The following is a 24,337-nucleotide window of genomic DNA, read 5'->3' on the forward strand; positions in this document are numbered from 1 at the left end:
AAGCACTTGCTTTTATTATGTGTTATTATATATTCTTATTTTCAAGTCAATTAAATGACGTTTAATTTATATAATAGCAAGTTCTTTATAAATTAAAAAATATAATGCACAAATGCATTAGTTGTTATATTCGTTTTAATAAAATTTATCTTTAGAGAGATATTATAGCAAGTATTTTGCCTTATTCCTAATATAATTTTAAATGACTGCAATGTTTGACATATATGATTATTACAAAATTTTAAAGGACTAAATACACAAATAATTAATGTGGACAGATCTAATAATAAAATTTTTTCAAGAGACTGTAATTGTTTGAGTGAAAATTATTATAAATTATTTTGTTTCCTAAATGTTGCAAGTTATTAAAAAAGAAATTGTACTGTTTTGGAGTATCTTGCAATTGTAAAATTTATTACAGATAATGTGTTGCTATGTTAGTTTCACAGAAACAAATAACACTGATTTTTTGATTTTCATCTAGAATCTGTAGAAAAAAGTCCAAGATTTATATTATCTACCTACATCATTATGACAAAAAGAGGTGCTACAAAAAGAAATTTTTAAGAGCAGTAATAGAGATATTTTTGAAACATTTTATTAAAAAACTATTATTTTATTAAAAAACAGTGATTTTTAGTTATATTGAAGAAGAGAAGACCAATTAAACATGAGTTTCTTAAGAAGATAATTAAATATACAATAAGAAAGAAATTGATTGCTTGTTTTTATCGGCAATATTAACGAAAAAATTTATAAAACGTATCGTTATACATTATCTGTTATGCACTACCGTTACTATTGATTGTTATATAATTGTTATTATATATAGAACAAATAATAATTTTAAATATAACTGTGAAAAGTTAATATATGAACTTAATGTTATTAAGTACAAGACAAGATTATTTTATTTTAATTATTTATTTACTTAGTTGAACAATATATATATATATATATATATATATATATATATATATATATATATATATAATTAAATAGATATATAGATATAACATAGATGGGTATGAAATTATTGATACGTTATTATTGCATATATCTTTATTTTAAATTTCGAATATATCACAAATATCTGTTTATAAGGGCATTGCATAAAGAATTATAATAAAAATTTACGGAATAATAAGTATTAAAACTAATTTAACATATAATTATTTGCAAGGTTGTCATTTTTTATATATAACTCAGGATATAACTTCGAAACAAAGCAATCGGCCTTTATTTCGACTTGGCAAATCCTACTTGGTTATTTCCTAAATCGTATATCGAACAGTAAGGGCCAAGCAATACATCGCCGAGAATCCATAATAATGGTACGCCGTCTGGCAAAGCCGAGAAGCCGCTCAGACATACCTCCTCGCCTGCCACTACATTCTGCAAAAAATTAAATACAATGTGAACAATTCGTGTAAATAATTTAAATCAAATGACGATAATACTTACTTTAATGATATAATCGTTAGGAGTAAGAATTAACTTGTCATTTTTATTCACAGTAAACTCAATTGTAGGCAAATTCTTAAGGTTATTACAATCCACCTTTGAACAAAAGATAATATTAAATTACTAATAAGTTAACAAATATTAAATAATACATATCCAGTAATATTTTATACAGAATTTTATACAGATTTTTCTATAGAATATATAGGCTATGCTAGTAAAAAACATGATTGTCTACTTACTATTGCTACTCCAGCAATGGTAGTAGCTCCTAATTCGTCGTTAATAACATTGACATCTCCTGCAGGTCCAGCTATTAGTGAAGTACCTGTGTCAGCAATAGCTTGGCAGCCACCTTTGCATATCTCAATATTACCTACCGTGATACTACAGAGTGATAATGTTAATAATTTATTGTAACATGATAAGTAATTTAGGAAATAACGTACCCATCCACGGCAAATTGCCAGTATCCTTGTTTAGAAACAGGAACGTAGGTGATATTACCGTCGCAATGAGTTGCATCCAAACCACCCAATGTCAATTCGCCACCCTCACCTTCTGAAGAATTTCTGCATAGATTGAATATTTTTTAGATTGTAAAAATATGGGATATATACATATATGTACACATATATCTCGTATTCTTTATTAAAAACAATTTTAGACATGCACTGAGCATAGTGGAAAAAAATACGTACCGATTCAGATAAAAGCTGAAAACAGGTTGTGACACTAGGCCTTGTTTGACCATGTTGTTGAAGACAGGCGTCACTCCATCGACGGATATATTAGAGTAGCCCATGCCCAAAATGCCATCAAACTTTGCAGCAACAAACGTTACGCCTGGTTCGCTAATTGCTTCTGCGAATGTTTGATCTTTAACAGAGACGCCGGCAACCTATAAAAAAATTAGTATTAATAATAAAGTATTATCGTGCAATAAAATAACAAAAAATATTTAAAAAATATTTATTATAAACTATGATTGTAGTTACAACTCTATTGAAATATTTGATTAATGATGACTTACTTCCACGACATCAGTAGATAAGAATCCACTCAAACTGCCACTGCCATACTGAATAGCAAAGGCCGTACCATTTTTTCTATATGTGTAGGATTTGGTACTATCGTATTTATTATGTAATACTGCAAGAAATAGTAAGTAATATCACGAATTAGCAATATTACAAAATTTTCAAAAATAAAAGAAATTTTTATTGATCAGAATAAACAAATGTTTAATTTTTGTGTATATATATATGTATATGTGAATGCATTTATCGTTTGAATTCTTGAGTTATCTTTGTGTGGCACAGCTTCTTTGTATCTTTGGAGAATGAGTTTGATGAATTTAATAAATAGTCTGTGCATGTAAATTGTAAAGGCTTGATTTTGTGATATTATTAATGATTTTAATTTTTAACATGCTTTTGTTCATCTCATTTAATTCTCATGGGACATCAGTTTTTAATTTGATTTTTTTCACATCTTTTTGATAAAAATCGGATAATACATACTTATTTAAGTTTCTCACAAAATCAAAACGTTAATATTGTTTATTTAATAGCTCTAATGGCATTAAAATACATCAAATTATAAAACTTTATTATTATTTTATCCAAATTTTACATCTAAATTTATCTTTAATTAGCGTTTCGACTGACCTGTAGTGTCAAACTGACCCTAATATCAAATTTAAGTTTTGAAACGAATGTCCGCTGCGGGTTACAGATTCCAAAAATAAAATCTTTTTAAATATAAACTTGAAAAATATAATTACTGGATAAAAAAAGAATTTTACAACATTTACAATACTTCAATGTACACTTTGATTTGAAAGAAAAACATATTGAGTATTTAAAAAAAGGTTTTTATGAATTTTTATAAATGAAGGAAGAATAAAATAAAATGATTCTCAATTCATCTTTTGTTAAAAGGACATATCTATATTCATAAATCGCGCAATTCAAAATATATTGCTACATGTATATTAGTGCAAATTAATTATTTTATATATATATTAAGATACTTACGGCAAGCAATATTTGTCCATTTGCATTGTTTTGATGGTACCCAAAGATTTGAGGAACCAGTATCAAATATTACTGTAAAGTTTTGCGGCGGAGTTCCAATGCTGATAACACCATAATATTGAGCATCTAAATAATTCGTCAATGGTTCTGATCCAGTATTATTTACAGCCAAGAGTTTTTGCACGTCAACACCAGCTTTCTTCAAAGTATTTCGAACAGAATCCGTCTTATGCAATGGAATCCTTAAAGTAATAAACAATTTTATATTTTCTTGTTACATGTATACATATATAAATATATATATATATATATATATATATATATAAATTATATATAAATATATATAAATATATATATATATATATATATATAAATTATATTTCTACTGATATAAAGAGCAAACATAACAAAAATATAAGTTATGAGAAAGTTATATAAATTTAATTGTTATAAAAATCATATATATGTATGTATATATATATATAAAATATATATATATATATAATATAAAATATAAATAGTACTAAAGGTTATGTATAAATATCATTATGTAACAAAGTTTAATTATTTAAACCAATATTTTTTTAAGATATAAGATTTACATATTGCATATATATTTAAAATATTACTTATAATCTAACGTCTTAAATTAAAGTATCATAATTTAGCAGATTCTGATTTTTAGTTAGAGATTTTGTTGCATACAATCTTATAAAGAAAATTACTCAAAATTAAATAACTCTATTTATTAGAATTACGATATAAAGGTATTGTCGAGTAAATAAATAAGCAAAAGCAACTCAGTTATATATTGTGCTTATACGACAGAAAATAGTTTTTATTTATCTGTGTTTACAGATCAGAAAATACCATTAAAAACGATAAAGAAATCGTGATTAAATAGACAAGAGCGCGAACGTCGCGAATTCACAGAGAATTTTTTATTAAAAAACATTCTACTTTTATTTTTTTTATTAACAAACAAATATACATTCTTGTAGTATAATTTTGTTTATTTTTTATTAAAATTTAATCACATTTTTGCAAATTTTGTATAAATGTTGCATGCGATTATGAGGTAGATCAATTTTTATAAATTCGATTATTTATTGTCTCTCTCTCTCTCTCTCTCTCTCTCTCTCTCTCTCTCTCTCTCTGTATATATATATAGAATGCAGTACAATGTGTGTGCAATAACGTTATTACTTTTAAATTTTTATTTTTATTTTTTTATTAAAAAAAACAAACATACAATTGTGTACAGAAATTTCATTCATTTTTGATTAAAAAATTACGCAGGTTTTATATTGATTTTAAAAAATTGGATGTAGTCCCGCGGTGTCAACTGATTTTTATATAAATTTGATATAACATGACACTATATAATGCAATACAATGTATAGACTTACCTTATTTGTGCATTGATCAGCACAACGAGTGCCGCGGTCACCACAAAAAGGCGAAACATCTTTTAGAAATTTTGGTAAATTTTTTCTACACTTTGTAAGTGGACCTACAAAAAATAAATTGCAGTTGACTAAAGAATTCATGTGCGGTGGTGACTATATATACGATCGCGCGCATTCAAAATATATTTCCGGGTTTTTATCAATCAATCAAATCTAAGAATATATTGTTTAGTATTTTTTTTAATTAGCACAACAGTATTAAAATTAATTACAAAATGTGTGCGTGATTGATGAGGAAGAAGCGATCAGCGTTTCGAAAGAATATATTGTTTACGTCGACTAGACAGACAGTCATGCAACAATGAACTTTGCAAATGACATTCTGTTCGTAAAAGGTAGCATTGTAATTAGCAACAAATTCATATCAACTGCTTTTACAATAAAATATCGCTGTTCAAGAATAAGACACAATTATGCACAAATTATTCAAAATTTATATTGATGACATGCAACTTGTTTGGCGATAAAAAATTTAAATTTTTTCTTTTGAGAAGTACAATATACTGTACACTGTACAAATAATTAAAATAAATTAATGATAAAGTACACAAAACACGTGATGCAATATATTTTTTTTAGCTTGATAAATTTTTCTTGAGATAGTTGAATGACGGTTGAATGACGTTTCTTTTTGAAAAATTATAATTATTCTACATTTTTTATTTTAATTATGCAAGTAAGAATTACACTCATTTTTCTTTTTAATTTTTGTCTATACATATGTATGTCTTTGTTTCATATTAACCATCTTTATTACATGTTATCTTTTTTATTAAAAAAGTATAATTTATTAATATCAAAATAAAGCAATTTAATCACGACAAATACTGTTATGAGAATAATTTAAACACATTATTAAATAGGAACAACTGGATTGTTATTAGAATAAAATATACAAATAATATAAATAAATCTGAAGGGTTAATATATAAAATTAATACATTATGAATATTATATATAATAGATTTTTTTAAATAAATTAATTAATTTGTGTTTATATTCAGACAATATATTTAAATATATATATATTTGCTTATAATACTGTATTTTATAATTATAAATAAAAATTACTAGTCACTGGTATCGCACGTTCTTTTTTCATAGAATCTTTTATGTTATTAGAGCAAATTGAGAAGAATCTGATGTTGGCTCCATAGTAAAGAGGGATTATCCGATCACATATTTGATCTATGATAAAAGTCAAGTCTTGATCGATTTATTTCCTTGATCCAAAAACAAGAAGTGTGTTCACATAAACAAGAAAGAAAATCGAAGGATGTTAATGGTTTCTCTCTTCTCAAGAAATTTTGCAAAGCTTTACTAAACAATTGGAGATTTATTGTTGAATATGTGTCATTAAACTTAATATTATTTTATCATAAGGATGGTTAATATCGTTAGCCCGTATAAAAATCAAATGGTTGAATTTTTCATTGAGGTAGTAAATGTACGGTAACAAGGAGTAAATGAGCCGAATATCTATAATATAAATTAAAATCGAGTAATTTAATAAAAATGTCAGTTGAGTATATAAAAATTACAAAAATTAAAACCGACATGCTTTGGTAGGTACCTAAACTTTCTTTCACAACACCCGACTTGCCACAAAAGAGATAGGGAAAACTCAGGTAAGATGACCATAGTTTTTTATAATGCAAACAACATACTTTTATTTTTGTTATTTTTTAATAGTGTTTGACATATTATCTTTACTGAAGCTTAAATTACATAATATTATCGAAATTAAAAAGAAAATATTTAATAGAAATTTTATATTATCAAAATAGTACAACATAAGCATTGGCCATCTTACCCAATTTTTAAGGAAAAGATGACCATAGTGACGGAAAAATGGACATAATATTTATAAAAAAAAAGTAAAAACGAAAATAAAAATTATAGGTCATATAACAATTTACATATCTTTATAATATGTCTAACGTCGATTACGGTAACTTAACTGTAATTTATTCGATGTTATAATAGCTTTTAGTGGACAAATGAAAAACATTGCACGTAGTTAAAAGTAAAAATATGAAGATTCACAATATCGTTATTTCGAATAACGTAAACTACTGTAAATATTGATCTTTGATAATGACTAAAAAAGCTCACTATGTAGCGATTATTGAAAAAATTACAGCCTATGGCCATCTTTTCCGTATGGCTATCATACCTTAGTTGATTCTACTTTTATCGGTTTAATTTTTAGTTTTTTTATTATCACATCTTTGTTTCCATTTTATAAATATCAATTCTATCATTAACATTTTATTAGAGAACGGATATCTTCTAAAGTTCATATTTGACACTATCAATCAACGCTTACAACATTTGTTCCATAGAAATAAATACATTAATTTTAACGTAAAGAAGAGGATGTTTGGTATTTTACTATTTCGTTCCTATCCACTTTAACTGATAAATTTAGAAATATTGTTAGGAATACTGGTACAACGATTTCGTCTTTTAGTCTTAACAAATTTAATAATACTATCAAAGCGCATAATGACAAGATTCCGAAATTTTCCAACACTAACGTTGTTTATAAGATTAAGTGCAACGATTGTGACGCGTCGGACAGACTTTTAGGAAACTGAATACAAGAATCAATGAACATCAACAATATCCATAAAAATACCATTAATAAGTCCGTTACTACCAAAAACAGAGTTAATTTTAACCACAATTTTGATTGGGACGATATCGTGATTCTGGATAGAGTCCCATTATAATAAACGCTTAATTTCTGAAATATTGCACATTAAAAAATAACGCCTAAATTTGCAGATCGATATGGAATGGTTATCTGACTTCTATAATAATGTGATTGACAAGCTTCCTGCTTCGCGACACTCGCACTCATAAGTATAAATAGCGCTCTCAATTTGCGTTCGGTGACAGTATATTGTCGTCCTCTTTTAGCGCCGAGTATTTTCACGAAATACGTTTTCTGTCACAGCGACTACCTGACTTTACTCCGTTATTAAAAATAATGTAAGTTCTAACCGATTATTCTTTAATAATTCGATCTTAATGTCCAATTATATTGGTTATTTTATTTTTATTTGTTTATATTTTTATTCTTATTTTTATGATATATAACTTTTTTTAAAAAAATTTGTTTTTTATATGGTGGTTGCTTATCTTTTTTATCATAGCTTCATATAACTGCTTAGTTATTTAGTATGGTCACCATCATCTATTATTCTTTCAGACTGTTACATAAATTAATTAATATACAGTGCTTTCTTCCTAACTTACAAAGAGAGGAATAGCACTGTTGAACACTTCGTGAGACCCGGGCGTCGTTGTTTCAAGATAGCAAATTATGAATAGTACTGACTCCAAATTTTATACCTTTGACTACATTTGCGTTGTAATTATTATATAATAATTGGTTTGTTGCACCTCTAATTATTTGTGCCGAAGAAGGCTTGAAAAGTCATGCCGAAACGTTCGCCACTTGTCTCTATGTTTAATTTACCTTTAATTTATTCGTTATTCTTAACTTTGAATTTATATTTAAGTAACGTCCGCTACGATCATTTTTATGATTAAATTACGCTTTTGATTTTTGTAATTTTTGTATGCTCAACTGACATTTTTATTAAATTACTCGATTTTAATTTATTTCATAGATATTCGGTTTTTACGCCTTGTTACCGTACATTTACTATCTTTAATTTTCTAATGGAGTTTTCTTATTAATTTATTTGTCATTGAGAGTTTGGAATTTACCATAAGTATTGTCAAATTCTGTATATAATTGATCCACATCTTATGCAAGAAGTGTAATGTGAAAGCAGTTATTGGTGCAATTAAAATCATGTCATACCTATGATAAATTAAATTTGTCAAGCATCTTAGAAATATTATCAAAAAAATTTTATATTTCTGCAAAATGGTAACATAAGATTTTATATGAAATGTAAATTTTTTTCAGCTTTGTTGTAAAAATAAACACCTTTACTATTCCTTTCAATATATAATGTCATATATAAGATTATATTCTTTTTTCTTCTCGAAACAGTATGTATCCTGACAAAAATTAAAGGTATACTTGAAATCAATACGTAAAAAAAAGATTACAAACATTGTCGTCCGCTAACCAATCGTTACTGCTGTAATACAATAAAACTAGTATTTTTAGATCATTAACTCGGTGGACTAAATGAACTGTATTTTATTTTATACCGATCAATCTATAATCATATTCTCTAAACTTTCCAGATGTAATCAATGACACTGATAACAAAAATGTACTATTGTTTTATATAGAAAATGTAATATATTACATTTTATAAAATTATGAAAAGTATTTAAAAAAATATAAAAGAAATACTTTATCTTTCGTTACTTTACTTTTTTTTAAGCATAATGGATATTAATGTGAATAAATATGCTTGTCTGTTTTAATAAGTTGCGCATAATGCATTACTTGCTTGTTGATGCATCAGCCGGATTATATCACAAAACTATATAATATAGAAGAATCTACAAAGATAGTATTATTAGCAAGCATATTTGTCGAATTAATAATGATTAATTATTATTATTAAAATTATATTATATATAGTTATTATTTAAAGGACAACAGACTTAAGTTCAATTAATCCATAATTATTTCTTGAAATTATGCATCTATGTTATAATATACAAGTACAAAAATTATAATGAAAAAACCATTATTTCGCAGAAAATTATTTACAAAATTCTAAATATAATTAAAACACATTAAAGGCATACTTTGTTAAATTGTTTCTTAAAAAGAAATTTAACAATCAGAAAGAGTAAGTTCGAACAAAGGTATAAGGTATTGCGTAATGGCGTCTTTGGCGCACAATAATTTGAACTTTCCTATTCATTTGCTGATAGGTTGAAATTTACACACATCAAATAATTTTATCAATATCTACGATAAAATGTTTAATTCATGAAATCTTTAAAGTTTATTAAGGCAAAATTAATTTTTTCTATTTTGCAATTACATTTTAAGATTATAATTACATTATATATGTCAATGGGACCTATCATAGCCGAATATCTGACAAGATATGAGAGATAAAAGAAATCTCATAAACTCTATTGCGATAAGCAACAGAAGTCATTGTAAACATCACCTGAATCTTGTTATGGTACTCGGGCACTTCCATCGCTATTATAAAGAAGTTTGTGGTACCCTGAGTATGATCTAAGTAAAACAGTTGAATGATAGTTTTTAGAATATAATCTATTATCGCAAGAAGATTATACGTGCCGATCTTGTGCCAGCTGTAATGTACAAAAAAGAATTTCTAAATTATTCGCTGATATTTTTGGCACTATGGTAGTACTTATATATTAATAGAATAAAACATCTCTCATGAGACTTTCGCATTCTTTATGAAAGTATTAAAAGATATTCAATTATTATTTGCGGTACACAGGGGTTGATTTTTTTTCTTTGTAATGCTGTACATTAAAAAAAATGAGTTTAGACTTCGCGCAATCTAGCAGAAATATACGTGACGGGCCTACAAGTCTGCAGGTCCTAGAGAATTTAGAAGGAGTTTAAAATCTAATAGTAAGTATTCCTTGTGTATAAGTAATGTCATTCTAATATGTGTATTTATTTAGCAAATATATTTAATATATTTGATCAACATTTATATAATTTATTTAATAAGCATTTAAATAAAAAAAAGATATCAAACGATATCTTTTTATCGATGACGTTATCAAAAAATTATAATATTTTATATCGAATAATTGATAAATGTCGATAAAGAGAATGCAGGATATTTTTGTTGTTATTATTCATTATTTTTGTATAAATATTCTGTTGCACTTTGTAAGATTCTTACATTCTTTACAATTTTTTAATTTTCAAATTTTACATATTACATACAATTGTATTTATGCAATGAGTTATACTAGTAAAATTTTAATTATTAATCCTGATATTATATTTAATTATAAGGTGTGTAAATAATGTGTGTCATGTTGTATCAAATAATTGAAGAAACATGTAATAAGTAAAACATTTTGAAAAAAACTTTAAAAATCTTCAAATTAATAAATATTGACGAGAAGCAGTTTTTTCTTGTCAAGTGGTGTATACAGTGTTAATAGCAAAGGTACAATCTTAAGTTATATGACAAAATTATTTTAACACAAGTAAAATTAGCTAACATATACTTAAGTTTAACTCTATTATCTGATAGTAATAAGAATATATAACATATTTAGAAATAAGATAAAAAATTTTGTGATAATCCTGTGTAACAATTTTTATGTCAACACTTTTATATTTCTAGGATCTCGATTTTTTAATTTTATCCTGAAATGTTTTATTAGTATCAATAGTATCGTATAAATATATGAAAGCACTTGCTTTTATTATGTGTTATTATATATTCTTATTTTCAAGTCAATTAAATGACGTTTAATTTATATAATAGCAAGTTCTTTATAAATTAAAAAATATAATGCACAAATGCATTAGTTGTTATATTCGTTTTAATAAAATTTATCTTTAGAGAGATATTAAGCAAGAATTTTCCCTTATTCTTAATATAATTTTAAATGACTGCAATGTTTGACTTATATATGATTATTATAAAATTTTAAAGGATTCAATACACAAATAATTAATGTGGATAGATCTAATAATAAAATTTTTTCAAGAGACTGTAATTGTTTGAGTGAAAATATATTATAAATTATTTTGTTTCCTAAATGTTTGCAAGTTTTTAAGAAAGAAATTGTACTGTTTTGGAGTATCTTGCAATTGTGAAATTTATTACAGATGATGTGTTGCTATGTTAGTTTCACAGAAACAAATAACACCGATTTTTCGATTTTCATCTAGAGTCTGTAGAAAAAAGTCCAAGATTTATATTATCTACCTACGTTTTTATTACAAAAGAGGTGCTACAAAAGGAAATTTTTAAAAGGAGTAATAGAAATATCTTTGAAACACTTTATTATTTTATTAAAAAACCGTGATTTTTAGTTATATTGAAGAAAAGAAGACCACTTAAACATGAGCTTATTATGAAGATAATTAAATACACAATAAGAAAGAAAATGATCGCTTGTTCTTATTAGCAATATTAACGAAAAAATTTATTAAACGTATCACTATACATTATCTGTTATACACCGTTACTATTGATTGTTATATTATTATGTACAGAACAAATAATAATTTTAAATATAACTGTGAAAAGTTGATATATGAACTTAATGTTATTAAGTACAAGACAAGATTATTTTATTTTAATTATTAATTTATTTAGTTGGAAAAAAATATATATATAAGATATATTAAATAGATATATTATATAGATGTAACATTGCATATATCTTTATTTTAAATTTCGGATACTTATATCACAAATATCTGTTTATAAGGGCATTGCATAAACAATTTCCGTAATCAAAAATTACGGAACAATAAGTATTAAAACAAATTTAACATATAATTATTTGCAAGGTTGTAATTTTTTTATGTATAACGTATACTAAGGATATAACTTTGAAACAAAGCAATCGGCCTTTATTTCGACTTGGCAAATCCCACTTGGTTCTTTTCTAAATCGAACACCGTATAGTAAGTGCCAAGAAATGGGTCGCCGAGAATCCATAGTGGGAAATCGCCTAGCGCATCCGAGAAGACGCTCGTACATACCTTAAGGTTTAGTGCTTCCTCCTGCGAAAAATTAAATACAATGTGAACAATTCGTGTAAATAATTAAAATCGAATGATGATAATACTTACTTTATTGACATAATCGTTAGAAGTAAGAATTAACTTGTCATTTTTATTCACACTTAACTCAATTGTAGGCAAATTCTCAAGTTTATCACAATCCAGCTTTGAACAAAAGATAATATTAAATGATTAATAAGTTAACAAATATTAAATAATACATATCAGTAATATTTTATATAGAATTTTATACAGATCTTTTTATAGAAAGCTATGTCAGTAAAAAATATGATTGTCTACTTACTATTGCTACTCCAGCAACGGTAACAGCTCCAAGTAGCTTGTTAATAATGGCGATTTCTTTTGCAGGTCCAACTATTAGTGAGGTACCTGTGTCAGCAATAGCTTGGCAGCCATTTTCGCACAAGACAGTATTATTTACCTTGATACTACAGAGTGATAACGTTAATAATTTATTGTAACATGATAAGTAATTTAGGAAATAACGTACTTATTCAAGCCAATTTGCCAGTATCCTTGTTTAGTAACAGGAACGTATAAAAGATCACCGCTGTAATGAGCAGAATCAGTACCACCCAATAGCATTTCACCTCCGACAGCAGCTGAAGGATCTCTGCATAGATTGTATACTTTTTAGATTGTAATGTATATACTTCATTTTTTTTATTAAAAACAATTTTAGACATGCACTGAGCATAGTGGAAAAAAATGCGTACCGATTCAGATAGAAGCTGAAAACAGCTTGTGGCACCAGCTTTTGTTTGACCATGTTGTTGAAGACAGGCGTCACTCCATCGACGGCTATATTAGAGTAGCCCATGCCCAAAATGCCATCAAACTTTGCAGTAATAAACGTTAAGCCTGGTTCGCTAATTGCTTCTGCGAATGTTTGATTTTCAACATTGAGGCCGGCAACCTATAAAAAAATTAGTATTAATAATAAAGTATTATTGTGCAATAAAATAACAAAAAATATTTAGGAAATATTTATAAACTATGATTGTAGTTGCAACTCTATTGAAATATTTGATTGATGATGACTTACAGTCACGACATCAGTAGATAAGAATCCACTCAAACTGCCACTGCCATACTGAATAGAAAATTCCGTACCATTTTTTTTATATGTGCTGGATTTGCTACTATCATATTTGTTATGTAATACTACAAGAAATAATAAGTAATATCACGAATTAGTAGTATTACAAAATTTTCAAAAATAAAAGAAATTTTTATTGATCAGAATAAACAAATGTTTAATTTATTATGTATATATATGTGAATGCATTTATCGTTTTAATTCTTGAGTTATCTTTATGTGGCACAGCTTCTTTGTATCTTTAGAAAATGAGTTTGATGAATTGAATAAATAGTCTGTGCATGTAAATCGTAAAGACTTGATTTTGTGATATTATTAATAATTTTAATTTTTAAAACTGCATTTGTTCATTTCATTTAATTCTCATGGGGCATCAGTTTTTAATTTAATTGTTTTTCATATCTTTTTTGGTAAAAATCGGATAATAGATACTTACTTAAGTTTCTCACAAAATCAAATGTTAATTTTGTTTATTTAATAGCTCTAATGGCATTAAAATACATCAAATTATAAAACCTAACTCTATTATTATTTTATCTAAATTTTACACCTAAATTTACTTTTAATTAGCGTCTCGATTTACCTGTAGTGAGAATTGACCCTAATATTGGATTTAAGTTTTGAAACGAATGTCTGATGAGGATTACAGATTCCAAAAATATAATCTTTTTAAATATAAATTTGAAGAATATAATTACTGGATAAAAAAGAATTTTACAACATTTACAATATTCCAATGTACACTTTGATTTAAAAGAGAGACATATTGAGTACTCAAAAAAAGATTTTTATGAATTTTTCTCAATGAAGGAAGAATAAAATAAAATGCTTCTCAATTCACCTTTTGTTAAAAGGACATATCTATATTCATAAATCGCGCAATTCAAAATATATTGCTACATGTATATTAGTGCAAATTAATTATTTTATATATATATATATATATATATATATATATATATATATATATATATATACATATATATTAAGATACTTACGGCAAGCAATATTTGACCATTTGCATTGTTTTGATGGTACCCAAAGATTTGAGGAACCAGTATCAAATATTACTGTAAAGTTTTGCGGCGGAGTTCCGATGCTGATATTACCATAATATTGAGCATCTAAAAAATTGGTCAGTAGTTCTGATCCAGTATTATTTACAGCCAAGAGTTTTTGCACGTCAACACCAGCTTTCTTCAAAGTATTTCGAACAGAATCCGTCTTATGCAATGGAATCCTTAAAGTAATATAAACAATTTTATATTTTCTTGCTACATGTATACATATATAAATATATATATATATATATATATATATATATATATATATATATATATTAATTATATTTTTACTGATATAAAGAGCAAACATGACGAAAATATAAGTTATGAGAAAGTTATATAAAATTAATTGTTATAAAAATCAAAATTACATATATTTATAATATAAAATATAAATAGTATTAAAGATTATGTATAAACATTATTATGTATAACAACGTTTAATTATTTAAACTAATATCTTTTAAGATATAAGATTTACATATTGCACACATATCTGAAATATTATTTTATTTATAATTTAATGTCTTAAATTAAAGTATCGTAATTTAACAGATTTTAATTTTTAGTTAGAGATATCGTTGCATGCAATCTTATTAAAGAAAATTACTCAAAATTAAATAACTGTATTTATTAGTAATAAAATATAAAGATATTGTCGAGTAAACAAATAAGCAAAAGCAACTCAGTTATATATTGTGCTTATACATCAGAAAATAGTTTTTATTTATCTGTGTTTACAGATCAAAAAATACCATTAAGAACGATAAAGAAATCGTGATTAAATAGACAAAAGCGCGAACGTCGTGAATTCATAAGTCATCTTTTATTAAAGAACATTCTACTTTTTTTTATTAACTAACAAATATACATTTTTGTAGTAAAATTTGGTTTATTTTTTATTAAAATTTTATTACATTTTCGCAGATTTTGTATAAATGTTGGATGCGATTATGAGGTAGATCAATTTTTATAAATTCAATTATTTATTGTCTCCATATATATATAGAATGCAGTACAATGTGTGTGCAATAACGTTATTACTTTTAAATTTTTATTTTTATTTTTTTATTAAAAAAAACAAACATACAATTTTGTACAGAAACTTCGTTCAATTCTGATTAAAAAATTACAGGTTTTATATTGATTTTAAGAAATTGGACGTAGTCCCGAGGTGTCAACTGATTTTTATATAAATTTGATATAACATGATACTATATAATGCAATACAATGTGTAGATTTACCTTATTTGTGCATTGATCAGCACAACGAGTGCCGCGGTCACCACAAAAAGGCGAAACATCTTTCAGAAATTTCCGGTGAATTTTTCCTACACTTTGTAAGTGGATCTATAAAACCTACAAAAAATAAATTGTAATTGACTAAAGAATTAGTGTGCGGTGGTGACTGGTATATATACGATCGCGCGCATTCAAAATATATATTTCCGGGTTTTTATCGATCAATCAAATCTAAGAATATATTGTTTAGTATTTTTTTTAATTAGGACAACTGTATTAAAATTAATTGTAAGATGTGTGCGTGATTGATGAGGAAGAAGCGATTAGCGTTTCGAAAGAATACATTGTTTACGTTGACTAGACAGACAGTCATGCAACAATGAACTTTGCAAATGACATTCTGTTCGTAAAAGATAACATTGTAATTAGCAACAAGCTCATATCAACTGTTTTTACAATAAAGTATCGCTGTTCAAGAATAAGACACAATTATGCACAAATTATTCAAAATTCATGTTGATGACATGCAACTTGGTTAATTGGCGATAAAAAAATTGATTTTTTTCTTATGGAAAGTACAATGTACGGTACACTGTACAAATAATTAAAATAAATTAATGATAAAGTACAACACGTGATGTAATATATTTTTTTTAGTTTGATAAATTTTTCTTGAGATACGGTTGAATAACGTTTTTTTTTTGAAAAATTATAGTTATTCTATATATATAGGTATATGTCTTTGTTTTATATTGACCATCTTTATTACATGTTATCTTTTTTATTAAAAAAGTATAATTTTTTACATTAAAATAAAGTAATTTAATCACGAATACTGTTATGAGAATAATTTAAACACATTATTAAATAGAAACATTTGGATTGTTATGAAAATAAAATAAAAATCTGAAGGGTTAATATATAAAATTAATACATTATGAATATAGTATATAAAAGATTTTTTAGATAAATAAATTAATTTATTTGTATTTATATTTAGACAATATATTAAAATATATATATTTTATAATAATGCAGTATTATGAACTAAACGAAATACATTAAATTATTAATAAAAAATATATCTCGCATGTACTTTTATTTAAATTTTTAAAAATATCACAATATATTTGCTTATAATATTGTATTTTATAATTATAAATAAAAATTACAAGTCAATGTTATCGCACGTTCTTTTTTCATAGAATCTTTTATGTTATTAAAGCAAATTGAGAAGAATCTGATGTTGGCTCCATAGTAAAGAGGGATTATCCGATCACATATTTGATCTATGATAAAAGTGGAGTCTTGATCGATTTATTTTCTTGATCCAAAAACAAGAAGCCTGTTCATATAAACAAGAAAGAAAATCGAAGGATGTTAGTGGTTTCTCTCTTCTTAAGAAATTTTGTAAAGCTTTACTAAACAATTGGAGGTTTATTGTCGAAAATGTGTCATTAAACTTAACATTATTTTATCATAAGGATGGTTAACATCGTTAGCCCGTATAAAAATCAAATGATTGAATTTATCATTGAGGTAGTAAACGTACGGTAACAAGGCGTAAATGAGCCGATCTATAATATAAATTAAAATAGAGTAATTTAATAAAAATGTCAGTTAAGTATACAAAAATTACAAAAATTAAAACCGACATGCTCTGGTAGGTACCTAAACTTTCTTTCACAACACCCGACTTACCACAAAAAAGGTAAGGAAAACACAGGTAAAATGATCATAATTTTTTATAATGCAAAAAAAATACTTTTATTTTTGTTATTTTTTAATAGTGTTTGACATATTATCTTTACTGAAGCTTAAATTACATAATATTATCAAAATTAAAAAGAAAATATTTAATAGAAATTTTATATTATCAAAATAGTATAACATAAGCATTGGCCATCTTACCCAATTTTTAAGGAAAAGATGACCATAGTGAAAAATGGACATAATATTTATAAAAAAATAGTAAAAACGAAAATAAAAATTATAGGTCATATAACAATTTACATATCTTTATATATGTCTAACGTCGATTACGGTAGCTCAACTGTAATTTATTTGACGTTATAACAGCTTTTAGTGGACAAATGAAAAACTTTGCAGGTAGTTAAAAGTATATGATATAAGATTCACAATATCGTTATTTCCAATAATGTATGCACATAAACTACTGTAAATATCAATTATCTTTGATAATGACTAAAAAAGCGCGTTATATAGCGATTATTGAAAAAATTACAGCCGATGGCCATCTTTTCCGTATGGCCATTATATCTTGGTTTAGTCTACAGTTATCGATTTGATTGTTAGAGTTTTTTATTATCACATCTTCGTTTCCATTTTATAAATATCAATTTCATCATTAACATTTTATTAGAAAACGGATATTTTCTAAAGTTTATATTTGACACTATTAATCAACGCTTACAACATTTGTTCCATAGAAATAAATACATTAATTTTAACAATAATGAACGTAAAGAAGAAGAAGTTTCGTCTTTTACTATCTCGTGACTATCCACTTTAAGTGAATTTAGAAATCTTGTTAGGAATATTGATACAACGATTTCGTATTTTAGTTTTAACAAATTTAATAATACTATCAAAGCGCATAATGACAGGATTCCGAAATTTTCCAACACTAACGTTGTTTATAAGATTAAGTGCAACGATTGTGACGCGTCTTACGTCGGACAGACTTTTAGGAAACTGAATACAAGAATCGATGAACACCGACAACATCCATAAGGATAGCATTAATAAGTCCGTTATTACCGAACACAGAGTTAATTTTAACCACAATTTTGATTGGGACGATATCGTGATTCTGAATAGAGTTCCATTATAATAAACGCTTAATCTCTGAAATGTTGCATCTTAAAGAATAACGCCGTAATTTGCAGATTGATATGGAATGGTTACCTGACTTCTATAATAATGTGATTGACAAGCCTCCTGCTTCGCGACATTCGCACTCATAAGTATTAATAGCGCTCTTAATTTGCGTTCCGTGACAGTGTATTGTCGTCCTCTTTTAGCGCCGAGTATTTTCACGAAATACGGTTTCTGTCACAGCGACTACCTGACTTTACTCCGTTATTAAAAATAATGTAAGTTATAACCGATTATTGTTTAATAATTTGATCTTAATGTCCAATTATATTGGTTATTTTATTTTTATTTGTTTTATATTTTTATTCTTATTTTTATGATATATAACTTTTTTTAAAAAAAATTTGTTTTTTATATGGTGGTTGCTTATCTATTTTATTATAGTTTTATATAACTGCTTAGTTATTTAGTCACCATCATCTATTATTCTTTCAGACTGTTACATAAATTAATTAATATACAGTGCTTTCTTCCTAACTTACAAAGAGAGGAATAGCACTGTTGAACACTTCGTGAGACCCGGGCGTCGTTGTTTCAAGATAGCAAATTATGAATAGTACTGACTCCAAATTTTATACCTTTGACTACATTTGCGTTGTAATTATTATATAATAATTGGTTTGTTGCACCTCTAATTATTTGCGCCGAAGAAGGCTTGAAAAATCAAGCCGAAACGTTCGCTACTTGTCCCTATGTTTAATTTACCTTTAGTTTATTCGTTATGCTTAATTTTGAATTTATATTTAAGTAACTTCCGCCACGACCATTTTTATGATTAAATTACGCTTTTGATTTTTGTAATTTTCGTATGCTCAACTGACATATTTATTAAATTACTCGATTTTAATTAATATTATAGATATACGGTTGTTACGCTTTGTTACCGTTCATTTACTATCTTTAATTTTCTAGTGGAGCCTTTCTTATCAATTTATTCATCACTCAGAGTGTGAAATTTATCATAAGAATTGTCAAATTCTGTATATAATTGATCCACATCTTATGCAAGAAGTGTAATGTGAAAGCAGTTATTGGTGCAATTAAAATCATGTCATATCTATGATAAATTGAATTTGTCGAACATCTTAAAAATATTATCAAGAGAATTTTATATCTCTGCAAAGTTGTAACATAAGATCTTATATGAAATGTAAATCTTTTTCAACTTTGTTGTAAAAATAAACACCTCTTTAATATTCTTTTCTATATATAATGTCATATATAAGATTATATTCTTTTTTCTTCTCGAAACAGTAAGTATCCTGACAAAAATTAAAGGTATACTTGAAATCAATACATAAAAAGAAAGGTTAGATTACGAACATTGTTGTCCGCTAACCAATCGTTACTGCTGTAATACAGTAAGACTAGTATTTTTAGATCATTAACTCGGTGGACTAAATGAACTGTATTTCATTTTATACCGATCAATCTATAATCATATTCTCTAAACTTTCTAGATGTAATCAATTACTCTGATAACAAAAATGTACTATTGTTTTATATAGAAAATGTAATATATTACATTTTATAAAATTATGGAAAATATGTAAAAGAATATAAAAAAAATATCTTATTTTTCGTTACTTTACTTTTCTTAAGGATAATATGGATATTAATATGAATAAATATGCTTGTCTGTTTTAATAAGTTGTGCACAATGCATTACTTGCTTTGTTGATGCATCAACCAGATTATATCCCAAAATAATCGATAGAAGAGTCTAGAAAGATAGCATTACTGGAAGCATATTTGTCGAATTAATAATTATTAATTATTATTATTTGAAATAAGTATATATAGTTATATATAGTTATTATTTAAAATATAACAGACTTAAGTTTAATTAATCCATAATTAATTTTTGAAATTATGTCTATATTATAACATAGTACAAGTATTATGAAAAAGCCATTATATTATTTCGCAGAAAATTATTTACAAAATTCAAATATAATTAAAGCACATTAAAAGCATGTTTTTTGTTAAAGTGTTCCTTATAAAATTCAACAATTAGGAAGAGTAAATTTGTGCAAAAGAATTGCGTGATGGTATCTTTTGCGCTAATTGCTCGAATTTTTCCATCCATTTGCTAGTAGACTGAAATTCATACACCGAATAATTTCGTTAACGTCTACGACGATACTTAGTTCATGAAATCTTTAAAGTTTATTACAGCGAAGTTAATTTTTTCTATATAAATTATAATTACATTATATATGTCAATTGAATCTACCATAACCAAATATCTAAGAGATGAAAGGAATCGCATAATTAAACTCGTTCTGCCGCGATAAGCAACAGGAGCTATTGCAAACATCGCCTAGATCTTGCTCTGATACTTCAGCACTTCTGTCATTAAAAAAAAGTTTGTGATATCCTGAGTATGTCTTAAGTAAAACAGTTTTTGTTGAACGATGGTTTTCAGGATATAATCTATCGCAGAACGATCGTATGTGCCGATCTTGTGCCAATTATAATGTACAAAACAAGAATTTCTAATTTATTCACTGATATTTTTAGCGCTATAGTAATATTTATATGAGTGGAATAAATAATCTGTGTCTGGGACTTTACGAGACATTCTTTAAGGCTACTAAAGGAGATATTCAATTATAAATTATATTTAAATTAAATATAAGTTAAATTTAAAGAGAATTTAGTTTAAAATCTAAGTATAATTTTTTGTGTATAAGTTACATTATTTTTAAATATATTTATTTATTTAGTAAATATATTTTATATATTTGATCACATTACATTTATATAATTTATTTAATAAACATTTAAATAAAAAAGACATCAAATATCAGATAACATTATCAAATTATAATATTTTATATAATCGATAAATGTGAATAAAAAAAATACAGAATATATTTTGGTTGTTATTTTTATTATTCTTGTATAAATAGTCTGTTGCATTTTGTATGATTCTTATTTTATAAATTTTAATTTTTCAAATTTTACATATCACATACAATTGTATTTACGCAATGTATTATATTTGTAAAATTTGAATTATTAATTCTGATATTATATTTAATTGTGATGTGTGTATGTCGTGTATGACAGTGTGTCAAATAATCGAAGAAATATTTAATAAAAATAAAAACTTTGTTATTTAAAGTATTTTAAAATAAAAATTGCCCTTTGCAATAATTTTTTGCCGAATTGTAACATCTTCAAATTGAAGAACTATTGATAAGAAGAAATCATTCTTTATTTCATCGAGTAGTGTGTAATACAATTTTACAGTTGGTAAGGGCACAATCTTAAGTTATATAACAAAGTTATTTTAATAGACAAGTAAAAGACAAGCAAAATTAGTTAGCATGTGCTTGAGTTTTTAAATTTTTTCATCTGACAATAATAAAAATACATAACATATGTTTAAAAATAAGATAAAAAATATTGTGTAACAATTTTTGTGTCAACACTTTTACATATCTAGTATCTCGATTTTTTAATTTTATCTTGAAATTTTCTACTAGCATCAATAGAATCGCATTATATGTATATTTGTGTGTGTTCTCACCTGAAATCCTAATACCTTCTGTCACGAATACATGTTTACGCAAATATATAGAACCACGTGCGTTACCAAGCCACACGTTATTTCCTGCATCCGACAAAATGTATGCAAGGATCAAAGATAATTGTCGCATAACAGAAAACAAATAATAACAAATAATTAATAAAAGCAATAAAAATCAAAACACAAATAATAGAAAATAAAGAGTTATGACAAATTGCCATAAAGGATAATATGCAGTGATTAAATTTATAATTGATATCAAAGATTAATTATTTAATGTATAAGATGTTACGTTAAAGAGATATTTAATAAAATTTATATATAACAAAAGAAAGAGAAGATTTGATCAGCATACATTGTTTTTCAATAACAAGACTTTGATACAAATATTAATATTTATAGTAAGGATATAATTGTATAATTATAAATAGTAATTATAACCATTATAAAATTAGTGTACTACAAATGCAAATTAAAACAACAATGTACAAGAAACACAAAATCAAAATGTGTCTGAAAAGCACGATGTTGTATTTACTTTCTGACAAGTTTGCTCGAGTATCCGGAATATTTCTTGATGTAGATCTGATAGAAGATGAAACCATGAATCTGTCGATTGAAATGAACAAAACCAATTAATTGCACGCCTACGAATGCATTAAAACTGCTATATTTGGAGTAAACAACTTATGAGACATTTACATTTACAAAGTATAATTATTTACATATTTTAAAAGCTTTTATATTTTATAGAAGCGGTTTATTTTAATATTTGTTATGGCAATAATTAAATAAAATTGTGAGTTAAATAAGATTGTGAATGTTTTTATATACATACATATTTATTAGTGCTATTAAATATTTTCTAGTATTTTTTAAAAATTAATATTTTAGAAGAATATTTTTTAAGATAATACAATTTTATAATATTACAAGTGCATTATTTATAGTGTTATATCTTTTTTAAAATAAAAGCGTCATTAGTCACTCTGTTAAATAATAGACAGAAAGAGGAAGTTGGAGATAGTTTTGAGGAAATTCAAATGCTTCGTTCAAGGGAATCTATTTTGATCAAGTATATAATGGTTATTGATTACGTATATAATGTGTACATTATATACAAATACATAAAAGCACTTGCTTTTTATTATATGTTATTATTTTCAAGTTTTATTAAATGACGTTTAATTTACATAATAGCAAATTTTTTACAAATTAGAAAATATGATGTATAAATGTATTAGTTGTTATATTCATTTCAAAACCTAAAGAGAAAGAGATATTATAGAGAATTTTATCTTATTCTTAATATAATTACATATTTTAAATGATTGCATTGTCTTAAATATGCTTGTTTCAAAAATTAAAGGATTAAATACATGAATTTAAATCATTAATGTGGAAAGATCTAGTGACTTTTTTCAAAAGGAAAATGTAATTGTATGAGTAGAAATATATTATAAATTATTTTGTTTTCTAAATGCGAGTTTCTAAAGTAGAAATTATGCATGGTTTTCGAGTATTGCAATCGTAAAATTTGTTACGGACGATATGTTAGTTTCATAGAAATAAATAATACCGATTTTCCGATTTTCATCTCGAGTCTATATACAAACCTTAAAGATTTATATTATCTACATTTTTATGATAAATGTAAATCATGACAAAAAGTGGTGCTACAAAAAGAAATTTTTAAAAGAAATAATGTAGATATTTTTGAAATACTTTATTATTTTATTTAAAAAATCATAATTTTTATTTATATTGAAAAATAGAAGGCAATTTAAACACGATATTATTAAGAAGA

General features: G+C 25.5%; 2 protein-coding genes across 2 annotated transcripts; both read right to left on the minus strand.

The window, feature by feature from the left end:
• Positions 1–1,044: 1,044 nt before the first annotated feature.
• Positions 1,045–5,049, minus strand: LOC140670016 (lysosomal aspartic protease-like). Its single transcript, XM_072900337.1, has 8 exons — positions 4,913–5,049; positions 3,504–3,745; positions 2,498–2,616; positions 2,166–2,365; positions 1,914–2,036; positions 1,707–1,851; positions 1,465–1,560; positions 1,045–1,395 (listed from the first exon to the last, which is right to left on the minus strand). The coding sequence occupies exons 1-8, from the start codon at positions 4,969–4,971 to the stop codon at positions 1,240–1,242; spliced, it is 1,140 nt and encodes a 379-aa protein (XP_072756438.1). The 5' UTR covers positions 4,972–5,049; the 3' UTR covers positions 1,045–1,239.
• A 7,176-nt stretch (positions 5,050–12,225) lies between these two features.
• On the minus strand, positions 12,226–16,246 carry LOC140670033 (lysosomal aspartic protease-like). Its single transcript, XM_072900390.1, has 8 exons — positions 16,098–16,246; positions 14,787–15,028; positions 13,735–13,853; positions 13,406–13,605; positions 13,180–13,302; positions 12,973–13,117; positions 12,738–12,833; positions 12,226–12,668 (listed from the first exon to the last, which is right to left on the minus strand). The coding sequence occupies exons 1-8, from the start codon at positions 16,154–16,156 to the stop codon at positions 12,516–12,518; spliced, it is 1,137 nt and encodes a 378-aa protein (XP_072756491.1). The 5' UTR covers positions 16,157–16,246; the 3' UTR covers positions 12,226–12,515.
• Between the last annotated feature and the right edge of the window lie 8,091 nt (positions 16,247–24,337).

This window comes from Anoplolepis gracilipes, chromosome 10 (assembly GCF_047496725.1).
Source record: "Anoplolepis gracilipes chromosome 10, ASM4749672v1, whole genome shotgun sequence".
NCBI classification, from domain to species: Eukaryota; Metazoa; Arthropoda; class Insecta; order Hymenoptera; family Formicidae; genus Anoplolepis; species Anoplolepis gracilipes.

Excerpts from the sequence above, each read along its gene's own strand:
- LOC140670016 (XM_072900337.1), bottom strand. The coding sequence starts at position 4,971 with ATGTTTCGCCTTTTTGTGGTGACCGCGGCACTCGTTGTGCTGATCAAT. Across the intron at positions 3,746-4,912 it reads CTGATCAATGCACAAATAAG|GATTCCATTGCATAAGACGG; the intron begins GTAAGTCTATAC and ends TATTACTTTAAG. Across the intron at positions 2,366-2,497 it reads TATCTACTGATGTCGTGGAA|GTTGCCGGCGTCTCTGTTAA; the intron begins GTAAGTCATCAT and ends ATTTTTTTATAG.
- LOC140670033 (XM_072900390.1), bottom strand. The coding sequence starts at position 16,156 with ATGTTTCGCCTTTTTGTGGTGACCGCGGCACTCGTTGTGCTGATCAAT. Across the intron at positions 15,029-16,097 it reads CTGATCAATGCACAAATAAG|GATTCCATTGCATAAGACGG; the intron begins GTAAATCTACAC and ends TATTACTTTAAG. Across the intron at positions 13,854-14,786 it reads ATGGTCAAATATTGCTTGCC|TATTACATAACAAATATGAT; the intron begins GTAAGTATCTTA and ends TATTTCTTGTAG.